This window comes from Heterocephalus glaber, unplaced genomic scaffold (genome assembly GCF_053883595.1).
Source record: "Heterocephalus glaber isolate CG9 unplaced genomic scaffold, H.glaber_assembly_v1.0 deba00001481, whole genome shotgun sequence".
NCBI classification, from domain to species: domain Eukaryota; kingdom Metazoa; phylum Chordata; class Mammalia; order Rodentia; family Bathyergidae; genus Heterocephalus; species Heterocephalus glaber.
In genome coordinates, this window is record NW_028258317.1 from 34,887,060 (window position 1) to 34,904,206 (window position 17,147).

At 33.1% G+C, this 17,147-nt stretch overlaps 1 protein-coding gene across 13 annotated transcripts in view; it reads right to left on the reverse strand.

The window, feature by feature from the left end:
* The window catches only part of Cntln (centlein), a 553,090-nt gene that overhangs the window by 260,715 nt on the left and 275,228 nt on the right, over window positions 1-17,147 (reverse strand). For all 13 annotated transcript variants that reach the window (XR_015440059.1, XM_087183859.1, XM_087183868.1 and 10 more), the window contains 2 exons: window positions 15,021-15,105; window positions 14,711-14,934 (listed from right to left, as the gene is read on the reverse strand). Coding sequence is in view for 12 of the 13 variants with exons in the window: in XM_087183859.1 (XP_087039985.1) it covers window positions 14,711-14,934; window positions 15,021-15,105 (309 nt within the window). In the remaining variant the exon portion in view is untranslated. The remainder of the gene's footprint in view (window positions 1-14,710; window positions 14,935-15,020; window positions 15,106-17,147) is intronic.

Genomic DNA, 17,147 nt, shown 5'->3' on the forward strand with positions numbered 1-17,147 from the left:
GCACAATGTTGAGTTCCTAAAATGAGGGGAGAAGTGTTCTTTATTTTTTCTGCTTTAAATGTTTGATATAATTCATCATTTAAAATGTACATGAGCCTGTTGTCATATAGGTAGGTTTTCAAGCTAGGAATATACTTTCTTTAATAGGTGCTATTCAAATTTTATATTTCCTCCAGAGTCAGTTTCATTAATTTGTCTTCCAAGGTACTTCTTAGAAGTTGTCAAATTTATTTTAAAAAAGATTTTTATAATATGCTTTCTATATCCTTTTAAATTCTGTAAAATCTGTGGTAATGTCCTCTAAATTTTTATATTGTAATTTTAATACATTTTTAAATGTATAATTGATATTGTATAATAGGAAGAAAATGTCTAAAGGAGTTGGGGAAGTGGGAGGGGTAGGGGAAAGGAAAGTAGGGAAAAGAAAAAATATGAGAAGAGGAAAAAAATGGAAACAAAGTCTTTGCAAATGGGGAAGGGTGGAGGGTGTGAAGGGAGGGAAGGGGAAGGTGGGAACCGAGATACATCATGTAAAGGTACAAGATCCCAATGATGAATGTAACTGTATTTTATACCTAAAATGTACCAATAAACTTAATGGGGGGAAAAGATAAACATAAAGGTAAAAACATAAATAAAAAACAGAGGAAACAAAACCAACAGAGAAAGAAAAGAAAAATGAAAACTAAAAATAAAAGCTAAAATTCCTCTGGAGTCCACAATTTTACAGTAGTGTCCAAGGCAGGCAGTGTCCCAGAACTGTGCTGTGTATCCCTCCAAGTCTGGGTAGAGTTTGATCTTGCGGGAGCTGGGGCTGGTCTTTAGTGAGCAGCTTTTAGCATGTCTCTCTGGCCCACCCAAGCCTCCTTACCACTGCTGTGGCGCCTTCAGCAGGACCCAAGGTACAGATTTGGGATTTCTCTTTTCTATCTACTTTCCCTTCCCTGGGGATCTCATTCAGCCCAATGAGTTTTAAAAACTCATGACTAAAATTCACATGTCTAGCTCAGCCCTCTGCCCTAAATTTTAAACTCATACATTCTACTACTTACTTGATACATCCACTTTAGTGACCAATTATCACTTGGTTACAATGGTAAGGGTAACTGAGTTAGACGAGAGGATTTGTATTTTTCTTTTCTAATCTTTGTTTTTTTGTTTGTTTTGCAAGTTCTGGTGTATACTTATAAGGATATTTGTATATCTTATCCAACTTTCTTGCTATTTTCCCCTACAAAATTTAGTATACTGTCACAATTATAAATCTTCTATCATCAACTCTCTAGTTACTTTAATTACAAACCTGCAAAATATCTTAAATACCTTTTTCTTTATCTTACCATAGAAAATTTGCCATCAAACTCTGAGTTATACCTCTGCAAAATATCTTGTGTTTTAAAATTTTGTCTTCTTCTATTAATAATGTAGATCAATTCTTTTGCTTTACTACTGAATGTCTTACCTAGCTGCTTGTATTCAATCTTCATTTTCTCAAAAATTAGTATGAGTCCTCATTGTACATCAGAATCTCTGAGAACTTTTAAAAATTACCAGGGTATAGGACTAACTTTCAGGTACTATTCAAATTTAGATTGTTTATGGTGGGACCTGGGCACAGGTACCTATTAAAGCTCCCCATAAGAGGCTGATGTGCAGCTAGGTGAAAACCACAGCCTTACCAGATAATTCATTTTACCTGGCAAACTGCTTTCTCACTTTTGGTGTCTTTTTGGGCTTTCTTCTCACGGCTTTTCTCTATGCATACAACTTTCATAATTATAGCAAATCTAAAGGCTCAGCTGAAATACTATCTCTTGCAAAAGGCTTTCTAGAAAATGACAGTGATGAATGACTACTGTCACCCTCTATTACATTTTCTTGTATTGTGAGACACATGTCCAAGTTTCATATTAGTATCTTTTACAGAGGACAAGGATCATATTTAATTCATTACTGAATATCCCATTATCATAGGACTTCAGATATAAAAATAAATAGAACTGTTGGGTACAGTAAACTAAAATGAACTGTAATAAATACAAACACATCTATGCATGTTGAAACCAACAGTCTAGTCATTTAAAACCAAACTCTAAAATATGTGCATAGTTAAATATCATAATCCAATAGTTAGAAAATGTAATTTGTCATTTCCAAACATGCTGATATTTTAATGAGATATACCTATTTAAAAGAATATTGATGTAAAGAATGAAAACATTACTGAAAATATAAAATGTACAATATGTTATAACATTGTTTCATTATAAAGAAAAAACGCTGTAAGAAATGCTGTTGTTGTGTTTTCTTATATTAATATTTACTGCAGTAAAATCATAAGTGAATCTGAGAAGATAATTTAAAAAGCATGATTTTCTAGTACATAGTGTCCTAAGTGATAATAATAGTTTTTTACAAAGTCTAATATAGAACACAGATATTTTGTTAACAAATATCACTTGGTTCATCTACAAGACCTGATGTAAGAATAAGATAGTCACGTCCAATTCCACATGGATTCTCAGCTCAGATCCTGGATTGTGCACAGTTTACCTTGTGAACATGATCCGAGTGACATTTCACAAATTCCTGGATAAATGTTGCTACACTCTGCCAGGAGAGAGACAGGCTATGTCATGCACAGATCAATAATCGCAGTGTGTTTCATCAGCCTCAAAATCAAAAGTGGTTCATCTGGCAAAAGCCATGGCCCTAGAGAATCTGACATATATAAATGGAATATCTTACAAGGAATGTGTACTACATGAACTATTGGGGTAAAGTAAAAGAAAACTCTGGAGATTAGCAATGAAGAACAGCAAGACAGTAGTTTTCTACTTTATTATTAATAGAGGCGTGAACCCAGATCACAAAAATGGAAATGAGGCTATTTAAAATTCTACAGTTCCTGAAAGAAAAAAATGGAACCAGTACAGTTTAACACCTTCAATCTTTTAAATAAGTTATGTAAATAAAAATCAACTAAAGATAAATGTAAGTTTAGAATACACTAACCACACAATTCTAAATATATGAAAAATTTTATACAGATTCATAGAATATGATGCTTTTATAATTTAAACTTTGTTAAAAGATGCTTCACATTTACCATTTTATATACTCAATGTTTATGCACTAGATTAACCTAAAAAACCAAGGGATTTGTTGAATGGGTCATGTTCTGTTGTATTAATTCTAACTTCTGACACAAAGCAAAAGTCTTTTATTTGAGGCTTGATTAAACTAATTTAGGATTAATTGGTTAATATAATTCAACAAGAGATGAAATACACTTGAAAACTAAGATCATAAAAAGGAAATTGCTTTTAAGATAGTTGCTGCCAAAAATGTGAGAAGAAAATATACTGCAACAGAATTCAGCTTATTTGATTTAGAGGGTAGGGAATCAAGAATTCATGAAGAAATCAGAGAAGATATGATGTTTAGTCACAAAGTTAATAGCAGTGTATATTTATAACATGTATTACTGAAGATCATATTTGAGTACTGGAATCACATACACATGTTACAGTTTAAGGCTGAGGGAGATCAAAGGTTACTTGACAGAAATAGTCTAGGATGAAAGTCTGCTTTCTCAGGCCATAGGTATGTAAAGTATCTCTTGTTAGCTCTTAGAAATATTATCGTACCTCTTTTGGAAATAAAAAACATGGGCTTCTTAGATGGGCATGTTATTAATGTGGAGGAAAGGTCTTTTCTGGAGATTAAAGGAGTACTTTATTTTTAAAGGGCCATTGTGCAAATAAGAATGCAGAAAACTAAAAGCCTGTAAGTTCCAACAAAGTAACCTAAATAAGTGAAGCAGGCTTCGAACACTGTGTGACAAATAGGGAATGGTATGCTTCATTCTCCCTGAAAGGGCCATTAAGGTTACTAATTATACATTAAATATAAACTAAAACTGTCATGACACTATGTACCTATGAATCACTTTGTCAACTTTGTATTGAGCTCTTTTAATGACATCAATTTACTGCTGTGAATGAAAGCAGCAGAACAATCTTCATCTGCTTATTGAAAATGTACTATGTCTTCAATTATGTTACATTCTGTGAAAATTATCAAAGAAGTTTAATATATGATTTTTGTTTTTCAAGAGCTTTAAGAAACAACAGACCAAATGTTAAACTTAAAAACTATTAAATACAAAATAGTACTAAAATGTAGCTTAGAAAAGTATAAAGAATTAAGAAGTAGGATCAAGAGGAAGACTGTAATTCTGGAGCTGCCAATTTATTGGTCTGACATTGGTGAAATTATTTCAATTCTTTAAGCCTTAATCACATGATGTATATAGTATGAGGACACTATCTTCCTTATAAGGTTATAATAAAGAATCAATAGGAAAATAAATGCCTAAAAAGTAGGCCCAAAAGTTATTGAATAAATGCTAGCTAGTGTTCTGTGAAAGGCATAGAGTTTAGGAGCACAAATTTTAGAATCAAACTGCTTGGTCTTGAACTCCAGTTCTGTCACTTATGGGCGATACGACCTTACCATGTTATCCTCCCTGTTTCAGTTTCCCATTTTCACAAAAGGATCAAATAAAGAACCTCTCTCACTAAGTAAATGTTTGGATTATTGAGCAAATACATGGTATGATAAAATATGCAATGAATGTTTAAATTTTTTAAAAATCATTATAGTAAAAGACACATTCCATTACTCCCCTTCAAAATAGAATCACTTGTTCTGAGCCTACTAACCTCATTGTTCTAGACAATTTCTGAAGCAGTTCTGGAAATCCTCTTTCATGAGCGTCCTTACAATATGTGCCTTTCCTCATACAGTTAATGTTTCTGTTGAGTGCCCTCCAAAGCAAAGCCAGGTTCCTTAAAAACATTATGGTGCATCCTCATCCATCTTATTCAGTGGATGTGGCACTGTGTGATGCTGGCTCTTCCCCAAAGTCAAAACGACCATGAAAGGGAAATAATTTTCATCTAGTCAGGAGACTGAGGTGGCTGTGACAGTGCAACTGTAGACAGGAAAAAGGACTTCCAGCACTGCTTCACAAAGTAGCAAGAATAATGTGGTAAATGTATTCAAGTCAACAAGGACTGTTTTGAGGGGGATTAATGGCAATGTGTCTTTCACCTTACTAAATTTTTAAAAATTTAAACATTTACCATATTTGTCAATCACATCTTATATATACAAAGTGCTTAGGATAGTAGCTGGCTTTTAAATGTACAAAAATTATTGGTTAACATTTCTGTTAAGAACATACAAAATAAGATTTAAAAGAATTGATGCATCGGCATAGACTAATAATGAGGGTTTATGGAAGCAGGGACACTTCACTATAGCACTGAGGCTTTATGTGGGGAAACATAAGATTGAAAGGCTAAGTTGGTTGAACAAATCATACACTGTCTCTAAAACTTTACTGAGAAGTTTGACTTTGAAATAATCATAAATGGGAACCAGGTATAGTTCCTTAAGTGTGTGAAGAAATCCATCTTCTGGCACAATTATTCTGGTGTAATTCATGGGAAGAAATGAATAAGATAATAGAGAAACCAGCTAGAATAATGTTACAGCAACTCAGGGCAAAGAGATAAACACTTTGCAGCATCAGGAACGAAAATGAAGAGGATAATATAATAGGATGTGGTAACAGATTTAGGGTCAAAAATAAAGAAAAGTCAAAGTATTCAAAAACCATACGAACAACAAAAGAATATGAAAAATGGGTCCAACAGCTCCTAGATAATGCAAAGACTATGATTACCTGAAATCACTGAAAAACTCAGAAGATAGCACAAAGGACATAAAAAATCTCTTTATAGAAACAATAACAAAAAATTTCCAAATATAAGGAAAGAAACATAGAGAAATGAGGCATATAGAACCCAAAATAACCATGATCAAAAAAGAACTTCTCAGGGGCCGGGGATTTAGTTCAGTGGCACCGCACCTGCCTTGCAAGCACAAGGTCCTGAGTTTGATCCCCGATACCCCCAAAAAAGAACTTTTCCAGGACACATAATAGTGAAAAATCCCAAAAATCTGACACAGGAACAGAATCTGAAAAGTTATTAAAGGAAAGTAAACAAAAAATCAATTACAAAGGTGATCTCATTAAAATTACAGAAGACTTTTCAACACAAAATTTAAAAGCCAAAAGAGCTTCAAGTGAGGTGTTTCAAGTCTTAAAAGAAAACAACTTCCAACCCAGGCTGATCTATCCTGCAAAGCTATCTTTTAAAACTGATGGAGAAATCAAGTCTTTCCATGAGGAAGAGCACCTTACAGAATTCATGACACCAAAACATTCCCAAGAGTATCCCACAAAGAGACAATGAAGCCAACAATGCCACAAAGTCTAACACAATGAATACACCTGGCAGGCTGAACAGTTAAACAGAATAAAAAAATACAATGACACGAATGAGTCAGTACCTTTCAGTAATAATACTCAATGTGAGTGGTCTCAAATCCCCAATTAAAAGGCACAGACTGGCAGAATGGATCAAGAAATAAAATCAACTGTATTTTGTGTACAAGAAACACATTTAGCCCAAAAAGAAATTCACAGACTAAAAGTCAAATGATGGAAAACAATATACCATGAAACAGAAAACAAAAACTAGCAGGAGTAGCTATCCTATTTCAGACAAAGCAGATTTCAAGTTAAAACTGATCAGAACAGGCAAAAAAGGTCACTACATATTGTTAAAGGGAACAACTCCATAGGAAGACATAACAATTATAAACATATAAGCACCAGACCCTGCTGCACCCAAATTCATAGAACAAACAAACTCGATATAAAAGATCACAAAAATGTCAACAAAATTATAGCAGAGGATTTCAATACTCCATTATCATAAAAAGACAAATCAACTTGATAAAAAGATCAACATCAAAGTAGCAGAATGGAACCAAATCCTCAAACAAATGGACTTCACAGATAACTACAGTGCTCTACCCAATAACAGAATACACAGTCTTCTCAGCAGCACACTAGACCTTTTCCGAAAGAGGCCACATACTAGACCATAAAACATGCTTAAGTAAATGCAAAAGAATCAAAATTATCTCATGTATATTATCAGATCATAGTGGATTGAAACTAGAATTCAATGGCAAAAAAAATTGCAAACTTGTGGAAATTAAACAATACCCTCTTGAATGATCAGTGGGTCACGGAAGAAATTAGTTCTTAGAATAAATAATAATGTCAGTACAGCCTACCAGAATTTATGGGACACAAGGAAAGCAGTCCTAAGAAATAAATTAATAGCTATCCACATCAGAAAAACAGTGAATCCAAATAAATAATCCAATGATGCATTTCATAGTCCTAGAAGAACAAGGAAAATCAAAATCCAAAGCTAGTAGTACAAGTAATAAAATTATGAAGATCAGAATGGAAATTAATCAAATTGACACTAGAAAAGAAATACAGAGAATCAATGAATAGAAGAGTAGGTTCTTTGAAAGAATAAACAAAACAGACACGCCCTTATCAATCTTAACAAGATTAACAAGATCTAAGAAAGAAAGAAAGAACCCAAATCAATGCAATTAGACATAAGAAAGATGAAATCACAATGGATACCACCAAAGTCCAGGTTATTAGTGATTACTTTGAGAACCTGTACTATAATAAATTGGAGAATTCAGAAGAAATGAACAGATTCTTAGATACATCTGAATTACCAAAGCTGAACCAAGAAGACATAAAAACTTAGAATAATCAAATATAGTACCAGGAAATGAAATTTAAGCAATAATAATAACTAAAAAAAAACCCCAAAAAAACTAAACTAAGAAAAGCCCAGGACCTGATGGATTCACTGCTAAACTCTACAAAAATTTTAGGCAAGACCTAATACCAATACTGCTCAAATTCTTTAATAAAATAGAACTCCCAAATTTGTTCCTAGAAGCTAGCATTCTGCTGACTCCAGAACCAGAAAAGAGCCCAACCAAAAAACAGAACTACAGGCCAATCTCTTTAATTAATATAGAAGCAACAATTCTCAACAAGATAACACTGGCAAACAGAATGTAGTCAGCTCCCGACTTATAAATGAGTTCCATCCTTGGAAAATGTTCATAACACAGATTCGTTCATAAGTCTGACAAAGTGAGTCTTATATACCTTTGACACAAATACACAATGTAAAGCACAAAAACACCATTTGTATCTGTGAAATGTTTGTAAGTCAGGGACTTACTGTATATCAAATCATCAAAAAGATCTTACATCACGACCAAGTTGGCTTCATCCCAGAGAGGCAAAGATGTTTCAACATACACAAATCAATAAATTTAATACATCACATAAGCAGAAGTAAGGACAAAAATCACATGATCATCTCAATAAATGTAGAAAAAGCCTTTGAGAAAATCCAACACCTATTCATGACAAAAATTAAAAGAAAATAGGTATAGAAGGACCTTATCTCAATCTGATAAAAGCCATTTATGACAAGCCAATGGTCAACATCATATTAAGTGGGGAAAAGCTGAAAAGCTTTCCCTCTAAAATGATGAGCAAGGCAGGATGTGCACTATCACCACTTCTGCTCAATATAGTCTACAAAATATTAGCCAGGACAATCAGGCAAAAGAAGCAATAAAAGGGATATGCAAACAGAAAGAAGTCAACTTATTATTATTTGCAAATGACCTGATGCTGTACTTAGAAAACCTAAAGAATTTCACCAAAGAATCCTAGAATAACCAAATTCAGTAGTTTAGTAAGATACAAAAATCAATAGCATTCTTCTACATCAATAATGAAATCATGGAGAAAGAACAGGAAAATAATACCATTCATAACAGCACCAAGAAAAAATAAATACTCAGGAATCACCCTAACCAAAGAAATAAAATACTTTAACAAGAAAAACTACAATACTCTGAAAAAAGAGATCAAACCAGACATCAAAAATTGGAAAGATATCCTCTGTTCCTGGATAGGCAAAACAAATACTGTTAAAATGGCCATATTTCAAAAATTTATATACAGATAATGCAAAAACAATCAAAATATCAATAGCATTCCTCATAGAGTCAGAGAAAACAATTCTAAAATTGATATGGAACTCAAAGAGACCCAGAACAGCAAAAGCAGTCCTGGAGGAATAAAAGCAAAGCAGGAGGCACCACCATCCCAGACTTCAAGCTACTGCAAAACTACAGTGATAAAAACAGCATAGTACTGGAAAAAACAAAACAAAACAAAACAAAAACATCAAAACATACAGATGCATAAAGAATAAAATAAAGGATCCAAAAACAACTTCAGGCTTCTGATCTTTGACAAAGGGGTCAAAAACATATAGTAGAAGAAAGATAGGCTCTTTAAAAAATGGTGCTGGGAAAATTGCTTCTTCACATACAGAAAAATGAATCTAGACACATAGCTCTTACCATGTGGTAAACTAAAATCAAAATGGATCAAAAATATAAATACTACAACAGAAACAATCTGCTGGAAGATTAAATAGAGAAACTCTTAAAGACATAGGCACAGGCAAGGACTTTCTCAACAAAATCCCAATTGCACAAGAAATAGTACCAAGAATCAACAAATGGGATCATATCAAAAAGTTTCTGCACAGCAAAGGAAACAACCAACAGAGTGAAGAAACAACCTACAGAGTAGAAAAAGTTTTTTTACCAGCTATTCCTCAGACTGGACTAATATTCAGAATAAAGAACTCAAAATAATCTTATACACCCCCCCAGACCCAATTAAAAAAAATAGGCAAATGAAATGAATAGACACTTCTCAGAAGAACTACAAATGCCTATAAACACATGAAAAAATATTCAATATTTCTGGTCACTAAAGAAATACAAATTAAAACAACACTGAGATTCCACCTTACTCCAGAAAGAATGGTTATCATCAAGAAATCAAGTAATAACAAATGCTGGCAAGGCTGCAAGTGGCTGTAAAGGAAAATTTAGCTTTACTATGCTTATATTTCTAAAACATACCTGTGCCAAAGTGTTAATAATTGTTCATTTTGAGAGGGATTGAGGAGACAGATTTTTTATACTGTATATGCTTTATTTTTATGTATCTTTTAACTCCTCTAAAATCCTTACAGAAAGTTGATATTTCATGTTTGAATGCTTAGACTAACAAAATATTGTTTATTTTTGTCTTCTAAATTAATTAGTATTAAGTATCTGGGAAACACACAAATCTGTAAAATTAAGCACTGTATGTGTGTAAAATTCTCCTCATATTAAAAGGGGACTTCAAAGAATTAGGTTAGCTCATTTCTTACAAATATCACAACTTCAGCAACAATGCAGTACATGGAATAAATGCAAAATATTTATACTTATTTTTTCTTTAAAATAGCTTAGAGAAGCCTATTTATTACATGTACGGAACAATAACTAGTATAAAGCTACAGGGCATGTCAAAATAGGCTCAGATTGTTTTACTGTAGCCATTTTGGAATCACAACCCTTTACCATTTTCCTGGAGCATGACTTATGTTCTGCTTGACCATACCATCTGCACATTATTTATATCTTTAGGGTAGGTCAAATGTAAAAATAAAAAGGTAAAAACAATGATCTCAAACAACTGTATTGGCCACACCTCCTATGACCTAGAGACTTCCCAGGAGACCCAGCTTGTAAAGGTCCACAGCACTTCCCAAGATTACCAACCCTGGGGACTGACATGCTAACACACGAACCTTTAGGGGTACTATCTATAGTCAAAGTCAAAGCACAGATTAATGTTAAGTTGATGACAGCTCAGTCTGAACATGTAAAGAACATGTATTACTTTAGACAAATTTTTTCTTCTGTAACTTCTGTGGCTTGGTACATAAAGTTCAAATTTCTTCTAAGTTGTAGAACAGTTCTCCCTCAAATTGGTAAGCTGCAAAATTTCTCAATAAATGACAATCTATGTAATCTTGCCATTTTATATGCAGAGTTGTGCTTATAATTCTAGAGCCCATAGTATTACCCTTAAGTACTGACTAAAATTTTTTCCATGTATATGTAAGATTTGGGAAGTGATCAGTGGAAAATTCTAAATTTAGTTACCACACTGGTTATTTTTCTGAATGTACAGAATATGCATCTGAAATCTAACTTTAGCCACTAGTTACAATAAAGATCCCAGTAATTTTCAAAAAGTAAAAAAATTCCAAATTCTGATTTTTATCCTTTTCAGTAGTTATGGCTTGTGTCTAGATGTCTCCCCAAAGCCTCATGCAGTCATAGGTAGCTTTTTCAGAGGTTGCTGAATCTAGAGTATAGACAGTGTGAGCCTGGGACTGATTCATGATACCATGCTAGGCTCAAGGGTGTTAGGATTAAGAGCGTGAGTGCTACCTGCCCTAGGTAGTCTGGATAAAATACAAGGGGCAGAAAGATGCTGTTAAAAGTTTCTTGTTGCTTTTGTTACCTTCTGGCACCATGAACTGTTTCTCCTATGCAAGCCCTGTCTGCCATGCTACTCTGCCTTGGAGCCAGCTGATTATCAACTGAAACCTCTCCAAACTGTGATCTTAAAAAACTTTCCCCCTTTAACTTTGGGTGTTGGGTATTTTTTTTCTCAGCAATGACAGAAAAGTAACCAACACAAGTACTTTCTTTAATATTTGATCTTTTTAACCTTTCCAACTTCTACAATAATCTGTATTTAAAAGCATAACTGCATATAAACAATAAAATGTAAGCTACATCTGTAATGTTGTAGCAAATACATGACATTCAGTTTGCAAGAGTTACGTTCTGAAATGGCTAAAATTTAGTGATATGGTGGTAGTCATGTAGTGTCCAGGGAGGAATGTATCTGAAAGCAACTCATTCGAACAAATATCATCGTCTCTCCAAAATGCACATGAACTCTTTAATAACTTAAATATCTTTACTGTAATTATCATTTTATAAATATTTTAAATCTCTGATTAAAATGTGCCAGGTATCATACCTCAAAAAGTTGTCAACAAGAGAATTAGAAATTTTGTCAAGAATAAAAAAAACTATGTCTTTTACATATTTTAGTTAAATCCCCAGTGTATTATTTTGATCCCATACCCATAATATATACAATCAAGGAACCCCAAAGTAAGTGGTCAGGCCACTAGTCCTGTTAAGAGTACTCAACTTCTCAATGAAAACATTCCTGTTCCAAAGAGAATGAGGAAAATTATTTTTGTAGCAACTGTGGCCTTTATATACAATTTGGATCATCAACATCAGAATTTATCCTGTACTAGTCAGGAGAAGTCAATGGTATAGTACATATTTCAGAGAAAAGTAAAGAAAGTTTAAATGTTTTTGATAACATGGAGACAGAGTCTAAGAAATACACTGTTAGGTGATTTTGTCTTTGTGCAATCATCATGTATGTAATTATACAAGGTAAGTTGGCTATTTCCCCAGTAAATACAATAACATGGGACAACCATTATAATAAGTTTAAATCAATTTCTGTCAAATAAAAATATGGTGTGTCCTCATCCACCTTATTCACTGGATCTGGCACCATGAAGCTGTGGCTCTTCTCCAAAGTCCACATGACCATGAATGGTAAACATGCTGAATCCATTCAGGACATCAGAGAAAGCCATGAGAGTGAAAATAAAGACACTCGTGAAAGAGGACTTCTAGATCTGCTTCAGAAAGTAGTAAGAACAGTGGGAAAAATGTGTTAGAAGTGAGGGGAAATGTTTTGAGCAGGATTAATGGCAATGTCAACTTTACTGTAATCATTTTACAAGTTAAACGTGCACTATATATTGTGATCACACCTTGTATATACAGTCTGTCACTGATTGAAACTTTTTGTGATACATGACTGTAGTAAAGTTGAGAGTTTAAGATTAAGATTTTTTTTCTTTTTAAACAAACTCCTTCATTTCATCATGATATTTGCATACACACACCAAAAAAACACGGGAATACATACAGTTTTATAATAACATAAGGAGATATGAGACAAAACATCATTTAATTAGAGAAGGAAGGAATACAGTGTGGGAGAGTGAAAAAAGAACGGGAGAAAAAGAGATGGAGAAAAAAACAAAACTACACAGAGAAAGAAAAATAAAAGAAGAAAATTTGAGCCACTAAAATAAATACAGGTTAATAAATCATTTTGGGAAATCTGCTTTTCATACAGCGATTGGGGTATCAGTGAGTATGTCTAAACTCGAACACAGAAATCACGTGTCAAATTTATAAGGCTAAATTTGCAAGACCAAAAACTTCCAGTATGTCTGCAATGTAGGTAAGATTTGGGTACAAAACTACTCTGTAAATGAAGCCAGAACAAAATTCTTTGTTTGTATAACTGGTATAACACTAATGCTTTACAATTGAAATATTTCTAAGTATTGTTTAAATCAAAGTATTCCATATTAGACAATTTAAGTGTAATTTAAAATTATATATGATAGTGACTTATTTCCTAATATGATAATTTTTAGTATAAACTAACAAATTCCCAACAATAATTTCATATAGAAGCAAATAACTTTAAGAATGGAGACTTAAGGAAAAAACAATGTTTTCTTTTTCATTTACTCTAAGTTTAATTTGTGGTCAGCAGGAGGGAGGCATAATGTGCTAAAAATTACTGCAGAAGACTCGATTCAGCAGAACAGAAACATGGATGATTATTGGAATACATTAAGATAGATACTTGTGGTAACATATTCCAAATTTATAATAGTATTTGCAGAGAGTAAATGAAGAACTTATTAGCTTAATAATGTAATTTATAATCAGAAGATATTTTATAGAAATGGACAAATGGGCAATCTAAATGAATTTATGAAGGCTTTTCTTCAAAACTAAGTAATAACATAGCACAAAGTATATAAAAATATTAAAAAGTGGAAAAAACTAAGTGGAAAAGGAATGCTAGTAAGTGTTTTTTTTATATAAAGTTCCTCTCCCTTGTAGGTTAGCCCTTAATGTGGACCTTATTAAAGAGGCCTAGTAATTAAACTAATGCAGTAGTAATGTACTAATTTAGGCTAATACCTCGGATTTCTTAGCTCATACATACAAAGAGTGATCAAAATATGGTGAATGTTTAAATTTTTAAAAATTTATTACAATAAAAGACACCACATTGCCATTAATCTTTCACAAAATAATATGCTCCTCTCTTTGAACACATTTATCCCATCATTTTTGCCACTTTCTGAAGCAATTTAAAAAATCTTCTTCCATGTCTTCACAAAGTTAGATGTGATTAAAAACAACAATAAAAAACAAAAACAAAAAAACAGTGAATGCTGCTGCCATGTGCCATGCAAGAGAAGGGCCAACTTGTAAAAGCATTGCAATGTGTTCTCATCCACCTTATTCACCGGATTTGGCACTGGAGGACTTCTGACTCTTCCCCAGAGTCAGAATTACTACGAAAGGTAAGTGTTTTGAATAATTTAGGACACTGAGGCAGCTGTGACAGTGCAACTAAAGACACAACCAGGAAGAAGAACTTCCAGAATGGCTTCAGAGAGTGGCAAGAATGATGGGATAAGTGTGTCATAAGTGAAAGGCAGTATTTTGATGGCAATTAATGGCAATGTGCCAATTTTATGCAATAAACTTTTAAAATTTAAACATTCACTGTAATTTATTTCATATGTCAAAATAAATATGAACTAAACAATGTAAAACAAAATATCCATTTATATAACAAACTCTATTGTAACTTAAAAGTTCTCTTTACCTTTATTGTTTGTCTGCTTATCTGTAAACGCTGATCAGATATTTGCTGTTGATGGAGAAGTTTTTCATTGACTTCTTTACATTCTTTAACACACAATTCTGCTGATTTCTTGGCACTTTGGAGTATACTGTTTTGCTGTTGCAAGGATATAATCCGTTCTCGTAACAAAATAATATTGCTACTTGATTTCTGGACAGTTACATTTTTGTACTTTTCTCTGTTAACTATACAAAAATAATATTCATAATATTTTAAATGTCAGATTAAACTTTAAAAGACAATGTATTACAAAATCCATATGTATTCTTACCTGTGGTTGGAAATATTGTATGTGAACTCTTATGCATATTATCATTCTTCTTTTGAAAAGTCATTTTTTTAATACTCTTGTAATCCTAAATTAGAAAGTTTTAAAAAATCTGGTTATTTTTCAAATGAACTGTCCTTATCACTTTCTCATCACTAGAACAAAGTACCCAACACCCACAACTTAAAGGAGAAGTTTATTTTGGCTCACAGTTTTTAGAGGTTTCAGTCCATAGCTGGCTTACTTCTAAGCAAAAGGGACATAGTAGAAGGGCCTGGGCAGAAGATAGATGCTCATCCCATGGCATCCAGGAAGCTGATAAAAGGGAGGAGCCTGATACATCCTTCCCAGTCATGCCCCCAGTGAACCCTCTCTTTCAACCAGGGCCTACCTCCTAACAGCATATTCAGCTATAGACTCATCAGTGAATGAACCCACTACTGAATACAGGGCCCCAGAGATCCAATCACTGTCTAAAAGCCTCATCTCTGAACATGAGGCTTTTTGGTGGTCATTCTAGATCTAAACTATAACATGAACTGACATAATAAGTAATGTCTCCTTACTTAAAAAGAAATTTATTAATGTAGAGTTAAGAAAAAGCCTGAACAATAAAATTCTATTAGTATCTGTATTATAGAACTCACAAATATTTTGTTTAATAAAAATAAAGGAAATTTAAGGTTGAACTAGTATGCAGAAGACATGGGTACAAAATCAACTCAAAAGAAGTAGAACTTAGGGGATTTAGTTCAGTGATTCTGCCGCCTGCCTCGCAAGCGCAAGGTCCCAAGTTTGATCCCCAGTACCAAAAAAAAATAAGTAGAACTTAACCTAAGGGTAGTTTTTTAAAACTAGGATTAAATGCAGTAACAACAAAAATAAAATACAAATATGTAATGACTTAGTCTCTGGCAATCTAGGTTCTTTTCTCAGACTTTTCTTGGCTGGATGTAGACAAATGATGCTAATAACACATGATGCTAAAAAATAGTGTTGAAAATAATAAAGTAACTTTCTTTGAAACTGCATGTTTTCCTCCTGACATTTTAATACTCTGTGATTAAATTAAATGAAACCATCATGTTGACTTTAGTGCCAAAATATTTTCCCAATTTGAAAATGTTTTCTCAAAGCAAAATTTTAAATAGGAATGTGTTCCAATGTATGTTAAATTCTAAAGGGCAGGGGATTTACCTCAGTGGTTTCGCCGCCTACTGCACAAGCACAAAGACCCGAGTTCAATCCCAGATACCAAATATAAATAAATAAATAAATAAATAAATAAATTCTAGAAATAAAATGTTTCACTTTGTTTAAGAATTTATAGGCTGAGGAATAGGAATATATTCAATCTAGAAATTATTTCTTATTACAAGAACTTTGTCAAAGATCCCAGTTCAGGAACAAATAACTAATCATAGTAAAAATAAACTTAAAAAATAAATAGTGTTATGGTGACAATGAGCTACATATATTCTATACTGATGAATTCATAATTATATTATGTATAAGGTATGACCCTAATGTAATGAAACTGACATACTGTATATACCTATACCAGAAACACACAGTTAAGATAGGGTTTTTGTTGAAAACAAAACCTTAGATTTCCAGTAATTTGCCAATAATTTGTTCTGCAATTGTTCCACAGATGAGCAAACATTTCTAATAAATTTTAACTTAATAAACAAATGATGTCCTGCACTATGAGTAGTATGTAATGCTGAACGTCACACAAACACAACTGAGCCAGTGGTTTTGCTCTCGCTCTCACTCTCGCTCTCACTCTCCCTGTGAGACTGTGGGTAACTACCTCCCAAAAGCAAGAGATTATGGAGGTCTACCTGCAGAGGAAGACAAAAATCTCTCACTTCAAGTGATATTAGAAAGATGTATAAAATGTGGGAAACTGCAAAATTTTGTAGAAACTGTCAACCGAATAAGGCTGTAGTGATGCAAAGATCTATTTAATAATGATGCAATGTCACATTTCTATGAAATCCTCAATAAGAGGCAAAAGCAATTGTTATTGGTAGGCTCCTTGTTAACATTGCTCAGAAAGAAAAGGATTCTATTGAACTAACGGATAGCAGTGAATCTGTTAGTAATAGTGAAAGCCATCCTACA